Source organism: Cetorhinus maximus, chromosome 16 (assembly GCF_964194155.1).
Source record: "Cetorhinus maximus chromosome 16, sCetMax3.hap1.1, whole genome shotgun sequence".
NCBI lineage: Eukaryota > Metazoa > Chordata > Chondrichthyes > Lamniformes > Cetorhinidae > Cetorhinus > Cetorhinus maximus.
Genome location: NC_135894.1, coordinates 69105610 through 69117989, shown reverse-complemented (window position 1 = coordinate 69117989; position 12380 = coordinate 69105610). Strand labels below are relative to the sequence as shown.

General features: G+C 42.1%; 1 protein-coding gene across 6 annotated transcripts in view; it reads left to right on the top strand.

The window, feature by feature from the left end:
• The window catches only part of LOC144691669 (POU domain, class 2, transcription factor 1-like), a 253229-nt gene that overhangs the window by 164589 nt on the left and 76260 nt on the right, over positions 1-12380 (top strand). For all 6 annotated transcript variants that reach the window (XM_078559989.1, XM_078559987.1, XM_078559986.1 and 3 more), the window contains 2 exons: positions 545-724; positions 12191-12299. In XM_078559989.1, coding sequence (XP_078416115.1) covers positions 545-724; positions 12191-12299 — 289 coding nt within the window. The remainder of the gene's footprint in view (positions 1-544; positions 725-12190; positions 12300-12380) is intronic.

Here is a 12380-nt window from a genome sequence, read left to right as displayed (position 1 = left end):
CTTTGGATTTCATGCTATTTTAGTAAACATAACAAAAACATTTTTAATTGCATTTTTATTTGACCTGATAGTGTATAGTCTGTTTTATTGCATATATATAAACATAGGTGTATGTATGTGTTTGTGTATATATATTTTTTAAAGTCTAGCGCAGATATATCACACACCAGACATCACACTTTGTTACAGATATGAAGTAATTTGTTTTTAATATTAAAAATATAGGCAAATTAAGCCAGGCATTGAGCTGAAACCTGAAGTTTACCCTACTGACGTGAACAATTTACAAGCAGTTGCAAACACTTGAATTTGCAGAGAGTTGGAGCAGTGACCTTAAAGAGACAGGCCATGTTAGTAACCAAACATGATAACTGTGCTCCAAGTGACAAAGCTTGAATGAGCAATGCCATAGGATATTCATTAGTATATTTAGTTTGTTTTAATTATAAAAACATAATTAACAAATTTTGAACATCTTTATGTGCTTGTTATGGTAAAAGAGACCTTTATTCAACTGTTCTAAAAAAATGCTTCATTCATACAGAACCAAAAGCCTACCTCGGAGGAGATCATGATGATTGCCGATCAGCTGCAGATGGAAAAGGAGGTGATCCGAGTCTGGTTCTGTAACAGACGCCAGAAGGAGAAGCGGATTAATCCACCCAGCAGTAACAGCGGCACTACCACTTCTACCAAAACAATTTTTCACAACCCCACCTCCATGGTAGGAGAACATATGTAGAACCTAATCTAAATAAATTCTCAGCAAACTACCAATTTTATTTCTACTCCTGTTCACAAAACTTAATTAATGGAATGTTTTCTGCAACTTGACTGTAAGTAATTTGTGTAAATACAATTTGGTATGCAGAAAATTGAATTTTGGAACAACAACACAAACTTTGTAAATCGAGATACTTGTTCCAACTGATATAGGTATTCGAGGTTAGTTTGAAAGATGGTTTTTTAAATTCATTTACAGAATATGGGCGTCGCTGGCTGAGCCAGCATTTATTGCCCATCCCTAAATGCCCTTGAGAAGGTGGCGGTGATCTGCCTTCTTGAACTGCAGCATTCCCTGTGGTGTAGGTACACCCACAGTGCTGTTAGGGAAGTTCCAGGATTTTGACCCAACGATAGTGAAGGAATGACGACATATTTCAAAGTCACAATGGTGGGTGGCTTAGAGGGGAAATTCCAGGCGGTGGTGTTCCCATGCATCTGCTACCTTTGTCATTCTAGCTGGTAGCGGCTGTGGCTTTGGAAGGTGCTGTCTAATGAACTTAGGTGAGTTTCTGCAGTGCATCTTGTAGATGGTACACACTGCTGCCACTTTTCGTCGTTGGTGGAGGAAGTGAATGTGGAAGTGAGCCAATTAAGTGGGCTGGATGGTGCCACGCTTCTTGATTGTTGTTGGAGCTGCACTCTCCAGGCAAGTGGAGATTATTCCATCTCACTCCTGACTTGTGCCTTGTGGAGAAGCTTTGGGAAGTCAGGAGCTGAGTTACTTGCTGCAGCATTCGAAGCCTCTGACCTGCTCTTGTAACCACAGTATTTATATGGCTCGTCCAGTTCAGTTTCTGGTCAATGGTAACCCCCATGATGTTGATAGTAGAAATCCAGTGATGGTAATGCCATTGAATGTTAATGGGTGATGGTTAGATTCTCTCTTGTTGGAGATGGTAATTGTCTGGCACTTGTGTGGCACAAATGTTTCTTGCCACTTGTCAGTCCAAGCCTAGATATTGCCCAGCTCTTGCCTGCATTTGGACATGGACTGCTTCAGTATCTGAAGAGTCGCGAATGGTGCTGAACATTGTGCAATCATCAGTGAACATCCCCACTTCTGACCTTATGATGGAAGGAAGGTGATTGATGATGCAGCTGAAGATGGTTGGGCCTAGGACACTACCTGAGGATCTGCTGCAGTGATACCCTGGAACTGAGATGATTGACCTCCAACAACCACAACCATCTTCCTTTGTGCTATGTATGACTCCAACCAGTGGAGAGTTTCCCCCAATTCCCATTGACTCCAGTTTTGCTAGGGCTCCTTGATGCTACACTCAGTCAAATGCTGTTTTGATGTCAAGGGCAGTCACTCTCGCCTCACCTCTGGAGTTCAGCTCTTTTGACCATGTTTGAACCAAGGCTGTAATAAGACCAGGAGCTGAATGGCCCAGGCGGAACCCAAACTGAGCGTCAGTGAGCAGGTTATTGCTAAGCAAGTGCCGCTTGATAGCACTGTTGATGACCCCTTCCATCACTTTACTGATGATGGAAAGTAGACTGATGGGGGGGTAATTGGCCGAATTGGATTTGTCCCGCTTTTTGTATACAAGACATATCAGCAATTTTTTCCACATTGCTGGATAGATGCCAGTGTTGTCGATTTACAGGGAAAAAATGTATAAGATACAGAACAAAACTTATGGACAGGGACTTGAGTTTTTCACATGGATTTTGCACCATACATCTATGTGGACAGGTGGAGAATAAAATTCTGTTTAGATGGTTTGGTTTCAAAGGTAGTTTTAGGTCACTGTTGTCAGTATGTTGGCCACTGGCCACATTTGGGTAATTCTGAGTCCAGATGTGGCTAAGTGCATTTCCAAATAGTAAATAAAAGGGGTAATGGATATTGGGAATTATTGGGCACATGATTCAATGTTCATATTGTAAGTAACTTTTGTGTATTTGTTGAAAATTGGGAAGATAAAAACAAAGTGTGCGAGTATTTTTTTGATTATGGTGAATGTTCTGCTTCCTTGGTTACTGAATGGTGATACATAAATAAATATACGCATATGAAGTATATTCCCTTTCTATATTCATTCTTGGGATGTGAGTGTCACTGGCAAATCTGGCATTTATCACCAATCCTTGATTACCCTGAGAGATAGTGGTGGTGGACCTATACAGTGTTTGTAAATGAGGTACTTCCAACTAAATTTAGTGCATATAACTAAAACAATGTTACCGTAACCACGCCTGTGGCTAGTCAAAATTTTCTATTGAACAACATGCCACAATTTAAATCATTGTCTTATATAAAAGTAGTTCGGCAAGAATGTAAGATTGTCTTCTATTTTGGATGTGTTATGTAATCGCAACTGTTAAATTCAAAATAAGTAGCTTAATGTCTTAGTTGGCGGTTTCCACAGGCCAAGTTTGCTATTGAGTTGGGGGTCATGCAGAATTCTGAATATCCTGTAACCTTATAAATTCAAAACTTGTGATTGAAGTATTGAATTTACTGTTTCGTTTGGCAAAATTTCCAAGTGTGCAGTTCAACTAAGTTTACTGCTATGCTTGCCTTTATTCTAATTGGTCAAGCTGAACCATTCTGCTTCAAGTGCCCAAGAGAAACTGTGCGTGTTGCGTGTGGGGGGTGCAGGGGGATGGGGAAAGAGAAAGGGAAAGTAGGGCCATTGTTATTTTCCATAACTGATTTTCGGAAGACTATCAATGAGGATCAAGAGCCAAACTGGAAATGACAGTTCAAAAACAGAATTACCTGGAGAAACTCAGCAGGTCTGGCAGCATCAGCGGAGAAGGAGAAGAACCAAACAGAACCTGTTGAAGGGTCATGAGGACTCGAAACGTCAACTCTTTTCTTCTCCGCCGATGCTGCCAGACCTGCTGAGTTTTTCCAGGTAATTCTGTTTTTGTTTTGGATTTCCAGCATCCGCAGTAGTTTTTTGTTTTTATATATGGAAATGACAGTTTCTGGTTAGTTGTTGAGGAATTTCAAAACAAGGCGGAGGCTATTTGGAGCAAGTATAACCAAAGAGTATAAAGGTAATGAGCTACGTTAACACCTAGGAAGATGGTGAGATTACCTTCTTACTTCGTCCCCTCCAAATATTGTACAGATTTGCACATCTGGTTCTGGTGCATTCAAAAGTTTTTGCTTTCAAGTTTAGTATAGTTACAATTTTCCTTAAGAGGCACAGAAGACAACTCAAATAAGGTCAAATCAACCTTCAAATATATCTTTGACCAAGAGATGAAATTCTGGATCAACACAATGGGAAGTCTGGTGTTTGCTCATAACATTTCTCTCTTATTTATGCATTAGTCACTTAGAAACAATTGGAAAAGTGATCCTCATAGTGTCAACTATGGTTCTCAGACCCCCTCTCCCTCAGAGAAATTAATATTTAACCTTTCAATTTTCAGATGAACAGTTTTTTTTGCCCAATCCTATTTGGTGGTCTTGACCTGACTGTTAGGAAGATCATCCTATCAAAAATCTTGACAAAGTCCTTTGTGGGTAAAACTAAATGAGGTTTTCCCTCCTTACCTGTAGATTTATTGTGGGTAAGATGAGTTTATTTTACTTGGGAGAGGTAGAATTTCCTTCCTATTTTTATTTCTTCCTTTTCACAAATAAATAGGGAAACCATAATGTATACAGCATACTATGCTTTTATCTGTGAGGAACTATATCCTAAGTCTAAGAAGTTCATCACTGCCTCCTCCTCAGGCCCCAGCATCACAGATGCCAGTCTTCAACAAGTTTGATTCACTCCACATGATATCAGGAAACAGCTGGTGGCACTGGATACTGCAAAGGCCACGGGCCCAGACAACTTTCTGGCAATAATACTGAAGATTTGTGCTCCGGAACTAGCACCGCCACTAGCCAAGCTGTTCCAGTAAAACTACAACACCAACATCTACCTGGCAATGTTTAAAATTGCCCCGTTATGTCCTGTCCACAAAAAGCAGGAGAAATCCAACCGGGCCAATTACCACCCCATCAGTCTACTCTTGTTCATCAGCAAAGTGATGGGAGGGGTCGCCGGCTGTGCAATCAAGTGGCACTTACTCAGCAATAACCTGCTCACTGCTCAGTTTGGGTTCTGCCAGAGTCACTCAGCTCCCAATATATTTACCCAATCAACCTTAGTCAGCTCTCCCCTCATACCTATGTAATTGGCTTTGTTTAACTTTAAGATTCTTGTTTGTGATTATGTTGTTTTTAAACATAATGTGGAATTCAATTGTATTGTGGTTCACATTCTTTTACTATGATATTACTAATTAACCCTGCCACAATGCACACTACTAGATCTAAAATAGTTTATACCTTGTTGGTTCCACATCATATTGCTCCAGGAAACTGTCATGAAAGCATCCTACAAATTCATCTTCCAGACGATCTTTGCCAATTTGATTGGTCCAGTCTATATGAAAGTTAAAGTCCCCCACAACTATTACATTGCCTTTGTTAGAAGCTCCAATAATTTTTTGCTTAATGCTCTGTACAACAATACAGCTATATTAAGGGGACCTATAAACTATTGCCACCAGTGCTTTCTAACCCTTGCTATTCCTTATTTCCACCCAGACAAATTCTACTTCCTGATTTTCTGAGCCAAGATCCTTTCTCACTAATGTCCTTATGTTATCCTTTATATGAGGGCTACCCCTCCTTTTTCATTCTGCCTGTCCTTACGAAATGTTGTGTACCCTGAAATATTTATTTCCCAACCTTGGTCCCTGTGATGGCAATTAGATCTAAACCATTTATCTCTGTTTGTGCCATTAATTCACCTATCTTATTATGGAAGCTCTGCGCACTCAGCTGAGTGACTTCAATTTTATTTTTTCTACTATTCCTGATGCACTATTACCGTTAAACTCTGTCCTTCCCTGCCCCATTCAACTTGTCTTTACCCACGTCAATATACTTTCCTATTGCCTCAACTTTTACCTTTAGATTTCTAAATCTCTCTTCACTCAAACCCTCCTCCCAGCTGTTAGTTTAAAGCTGTTTTTTTCCCTACTCTTGATAATATTTGCTGGTGCACTCTTATGTTTGTACACTCTGTCCCTTCCTGTCACATTCTAGCTACCATTACCCATATCGCCACCTTGCATTGTTGCCTTGACTTTTCTCTTTAACTTTCCAAATCTCCCCTCACGTGAACCCATGTTTCACGACTCCCCAGGACACTGGTACCAGCAAGGTTCAGGTGAAAACCAAATGTGACCAGAGTACAAAGGTGATAAGTTGCATCAACACCTCGATGATGAGATTATCACCCTTCTGGCAATGCACCAAGAAGGCCTGGGATGAGAATTCCATTGTGTACGGCACAGTGGCTGCTCAACCAGATATTCCACCGCCCATATGTTGAAGGAGAAATGCTGGAATATGTTGAGCACTTCCCATACCTTGGCAGCCACCTCTCTCAAAAGGTCACCATTAATGAGGAGAAACAACATCAGATCAGCTGTGCCAGCTCAGCCTTCTACAAATAATGGCAGCGAATGTTTGACAACAAAGACCTCCCTCTGCAAGCCAACAAAAGTCCACTGTACAGAGCAGTTGTCATCAGCACACTCCTGCACTGCAATGAGACCTGTACTGTTTAATAGTGACACATAAGAGTGCGAGAGAAATTCCATTAGTGATGCCTCCACCGCATCCTCCGTTTTCAATGGGAGGACCGCCGAACAAATGCTAGTGTCCTGATGCCAGTTCCAAAAGCATTCAGGCATAACTCCTGCTGTATCAACTTCGGTGGACTGGACACTCTGTCCAGATGGCTGAAAAGACCATAAGACATAGGAGCAGAAATTAGGCCATTCGGCCCATCGAGTCTGCTCCGCCATTCAATCATGGCTGATAGGTTTCTCAACCAAATTCTCCTGCCTTCTCCCCGTAACCTTTGATCCCCATACCAATCAAGAACCTATCTATCTCGGTCTTCAATACACTCAATGACCTGGCCTCCACAGCCTTCTGTGGCAATGGATTCCATAGATTCACCATTCTCTGACTAAAGAAGTTTCTCCTCATCACTGTTCTAAAAGGTCTTCCCTTTACTCTGAGGCTGTGCCCTCGGGTCCTAGTCTCTCCTAGTAATGGAAACATCTTCCCCACGTCCACTCTATCCAGGCCTTCCAAGTATTCTGTAAGTTTCAATCAGATCCCCCATTTAACTCCATCGAGTATAGACCCAGAGTCCTCGAACATTCCTCATATGTTAAGCCTTTCATTCCTGGGATCGTTCTCGTGAACCTCCTCTGGACCCTCTCCAGGGCCAGAACATCCTTCCTGAGATATGGGGCCCAAAATTGCTCACAATATTCTAAATGTGGTCTGACCAGAGCCTTATAAAGCCTCAGCAGCACATCCCTGCTTTTATATTCTAGTCCTCTCAAAATAAATGCCAACATTGCATCTGCCTTCCTAACTACCGACCCAACCTGCAAGTTAACCTTAAGAGAATCCTGGACTAGGACTCCCAAGTCCCTTTGAACTCCAGATTTCTGAATTCTCTCCCCATTTAGAAAATAGTCTATGCCTCTATTCTTCCTACCAAAGTGCATGACCTCACACTTGCCCACGTTGTATTCCATCTGCCACTTCTTTGCCCATTCTCCTAACCTGTCCAAATCCTTCTGCAGCCTCCCCGCCTCTTCAATACTACCTGTCCCTCCACCTATCTTTGTATCATCTGCAAATTTAGCCAGGATGCCCTCAGTTCCTTCATCTAGATCATTAATGTATAAAGTGAAAAGTTGTGGTCCCAACACTGACCCCTGCGGAACTTCACTAGTCACCGGCCGCCATCCTGAGAAGGACCACCCATTATCCCCATTTTCTGCCTCCTGCCAGACAGCCAATCTTCTATCCATGCTAGTACCTTGCCTCTAACACCATGGGCTCTTATCTTACTGAGCAGCCTCCTGTGCGGCACCTTATCAAAGGCCTTCTGGAAGTCTAAGTAGATAACATCCATTGGCTCTCCTTTGTCTAACCTACTCATTACCTCCTCAAAGAATTCTAACAGATTTGTCAGGCATGACCTCCCCTTGATGAAAGCATGCTGACTTTGCCCTATTTTACCATGCACTTCCAAGTATTCTGAAATCTCACCCTTAATAATGGACTCTAAAATCTTACCAATGACCGAGGTCAGGCTAACTGGCCTGTAATTTCCCGTCTTTTGCCTCACTCCCTTCTTAAACAAGGGGGTTACATTAGCGATTTTCCAGTCCTCTGGGACCCTCCCTGACTCGAGTGATTCCTGAAAGATCACCCCTATCTCCTTCAGAACTCTGGGGTGTAATCCATCTGGTTCAGGTGATTTATCCACCTTCAGACCTTTCAGTTTTCCTAGCACCTTCTCCTTGGTAATGGCCACCATATTCACCTCTGCCCCCACGGCTCTCTTGAACTTTGGGGATGTTACTTGTGTTTTCCACCGTGAAGACTGGCGCAAAGTATCTATTCAGTTCCTTCGCCATTTCTTTGTTCCCCACTACTACTTCTCCAGCATCATTTTCCAGCGGCCCAATGTCCACTTTTGCCTCTCTTTTCCCTTTATATATCTAAAAAAAACTCTTGCAATCTTCTTTTATATTACTGGCTAGTTTACCCTCATATTTAATCTTCTCCCTCCTTATTTCTTTTTTAATTGTCCTCTGTTGGTCTTGGTAGGCTTCCCAATCCCCTGGTTTCCCACTGCTCTTCGCCACGTTGTATGCTTTCTCTTTAGCTTTTATGCTGTCCCTGACTTCCCTTGTCAGCCATGGTTGTCTCGTCCTCCCTTTAGTATGCTTCTTCTTCCTAGGGATGAATTTTTGCTGTGTCTCCCAAACTACTCCCAGAAACTCCTGCCATTGCTGTTCCACTGTCTTTCCTGCTAGGCTCATCTCCCAGTCAATTCTGGCCAGCTCCTCCCTCATGCCTCTGTAGTTGCCTTTATTCAACTGTAATACCGTTACATCTGATTCCAGCTTTTTCCTCTCAAATTGCAGAGTAAATTCTATCATATTATGGTCACTTCCTCCTAAGGGTTCCTTCACCTTAAGCTCCCTTATCAAATATGCCTCATTACACATCACTAAATCTAGAATTGCCTGTTCCCTAGTGGGCTCCACCACAAGCTGCTCCAAAAAGCCATCTCATAGACATTCCTCAAATTCCTTTTCTTGGGATCCACTACCAACCTGATTTTTCCAGTCTACCTGCATATTGAAATCCCCTATGATCACTGTAACCTTGCCTTTCTTAGACGCCTTTTCTATCTCCTGGTGTATCTTGTGTCCCACATCCTGACTACTGTTCGGACGCCTGTACATAACTCCCATTGTGGTTTTTTTACCTTTGCAGTTCCTCAACTCTACCCACACAGATTCTACATCATCTGACCATACGTCATTTCTTGCTATCGATTTAATTTCATTTCTTACTAACAAAGCAACCCCACCCCCTCTGCCAACCTGCCTATCTTTTTGATAGGATGTATATCCTTGGATATTTAAAAGCATCTCTTCCGCCAGGTCCTGTTCTCTTAGCTCTCAAATGGCCAACTTTTCAGACGAGGACAAAAAAAAAATGCTTTAAAGACACTCTGAAGCATTCCTTGAAGCTTGACAGCATTGACATTAATGACTGGGCGGAGCTTGCTGCTAGTCATTCAAAATGGTGACAGCTTGCCCATCAAGCTGCCTCACACTTTGAGTCACAACATCTTAATGATGAGGCAGAGTGGCAGCAGGTAAGGGAAGTTAAGGAAGCAAATCCCGTACTCTGGAGCCCACTACCTCAAGGGACACCCTGCTCCATGTGTCCAAAGATCTGTGGGTCAAGAATTGGCCTGTTCAGTCACATGACAGAAACCCCTTGCCATGAGTAGATATCATCCTCAAGTCAAGGGAGCTACCCCACCTCCTTTTCCTTTCTTCCTATCCTTCCGAAATGCCTCATACTCTCGAACATTCAATTCCCAGCCTTGGTCACTTTGCAGCCACATCACTATAATGGCCATCATATCATACCCATTTATTTGTATTTGTGCCATCAATCCATCCACCTTGTTACGAATATTGCATACATTCAGATAAAAGAGCCTTTAATTTAGTCTTTTTGTCATTTTTCCCTACTCTGACCCTATTTGCTGGTGCACACTTATGTTTGTACACTCTGTCCCTTTCTGTCATGCTCTGGTTATCATTACCTGTCTTGCTACCCTGCACTATTGCCTTGTCTTTTCTGGTAACTATTTAAATCTGGCCTCACCTACACTTTCACAGCCATCTGCTTGCTCCACACTGCCACCTGCTGTTCAGTTTGGGAAATGTGTTGGCAGTTTCTAAAAGCCCTATTTTTAAGCCTTTCAGTTGCCGCTCAGCCCCTTCTTTCTTTTGGACTAAACTCTTTAGCTGGTGCACTTCATTGTGCTGACATGGTCTGCGACCACCTTATGGTTTGCTTAGGTATTGTGTCCCTTGGCTGGGGGCCCCCTATCTCCTTTGACCTGGGGCGTCCTTTCCCCTTCGATGCCTTATTGAGGGTGTTCTAGACCTTTTTTTAAGGTCTGCACTCTCCATAACGTGGAGTTTAAAATATTTGTCAAAGGCTATTAACATCTCACCAAATGTGTTTGAGGAATCACCTATACCTTTTCTTACACCACAAATACACCAAATGTATAAAAACGTCATAACTTGTACTTTTTCTGATTTATAACTTAATCCCTATGCACTCCTGTAATCTAAAAATTTTCTTCTCCAAGATGCCCAAGCTTGGGTCTGTTTTGGCCCTTGCCTTAACCTGAATTGGTCTGGTAGTTTTAATTTACTATCCATGGCTGTTTTTCATAACAGGTGAGTACCTCATTTAAAAAATGTTCTCCTTCAAGATGCCGAGTTTTTCTTTCTTTTTTCTTCCAGAGAGTTTCAGAGGGCTCCCATTGCACTGACAGGGCCATGTTTTTAAACTACTTCTCTCTGCAGGAAACCTTTAAAACAATAATTTTGGGCCAGCTGCTTGCTTTTTTAAGCCTGGGAACGAAATAGAAGGCGCTTTTCCACTCTGCCTGCTGCTTTAAAAACTTGTTTTTCATTCAGTCGAGCTCGGCTGCCACATGTTATGGTGCCGGCTGTGGACCAATTGCTACAGCTTTCTTGCAGCTGTGCTCTGGAATGCTAGTGTTGATCTTAATTGCTGCCTATTTTAAAAGGTAATCTCAGCTATTTTACTGTATTTTGCTCACCCTTCTTGTGATCTGGCTCGGTGGCTTGACTGCACTCACTCAGGCACTTCTTTTTATCTGCACAGTGGATCCTTCTTCTGACTTTCAGCCTTTTTCCTTTTTTGAATTTTACTCAGCTTTTCATGATGTGGCTAGGTCCTTTGACTCTGCTTCTGTGTTCGATCAGGTCTGGCTTTTCATCTGCACAATGGATTCTTCTGCCTTTCAGCCTTTTTTCCTTTTGAATTTCGCTCAACTTTTTGTGACCTAGCAAGGACCCTTAACTCTGCATTTGGTCAGATCTGGCAATGGACCCCCATGTTCCCTGGTGGAGTCCTTCAGCCTCCACACCTGCAGTGGTACTTCTGTTAGGCAATCTCCAACTGTATCTTCAATTTAGGCGCATTTCTCGCAGGTCAGACTGCAGTTTCTTTACTTCATGCTTTGAGATTCTGGGTTCCTTCTCCAGCTTCTCTGGGATTTTGGAGTCCATCCCACCGCTGCCACCATGTTGTAAGGTTGTTTGGTGTTTCACTAAGAGGTCTGGAGGATTGTATGGTTGAGTATAAACGTTATTAACAAATCACAACTATATACATCTCTACATCTCCAAGGTACAGTCCTGCATGGGTGCTGCCTCCATGCTGGCTCTTTCCAGACTTTTCGACACACAGTCCACAAAAATGTCACTCTACATTATGCCATGGGTGGCACTGTTCTCCAATCCTACATTAACCCTTGCTCTGCCCGAACACCCTTATACTACACACACAGCCTGACTGTACCTACTTTCTGGCTTCTTTAATGTCATTGGGAGGGAGAAGAGGGTGAAGTGGAATGGGAATTGTTGTCACTGACACTTAACCCTTAGTATTCTATGGACTCCCCCTCCCCTACAGAACCCAGTAATAAAGTGATGCACCACAGGTAAAAATGTTTCATTTTTGTCACACTCCTTAACTGATACATATTATTATAGAATTGTGAAATTCAAGATTACCCAAGCAAAATCAACTTAACTCCTTGTGTTTAACTAAAAATTGTAGTTTGGCAATGGAATGGTTTTCAAAGATTTGCCTGAATATCTGTAAATTATTTGTAATTAGGATTTTATTTTAGGCCTGTTTCCACCCTACAGGTTAATATTTTAAAATGTTACTCAATGACTATATACATGTTTTTACTAATAGGTAGCCAGCACTAGTAACCTCGTGACAAGTAGTACACCGACTACTCTGGCTGTAAATGCAATGCAGATGCCTGTATCCAGCTCTGGTGTGACCAACTTCAGCATTTCAGGTAAGAAGTTGCTTCTAACTAATACTTTATGTGGTGCCGTTTGCATGAATATTAAATAATTATCTTTGATTTTTAATCCAC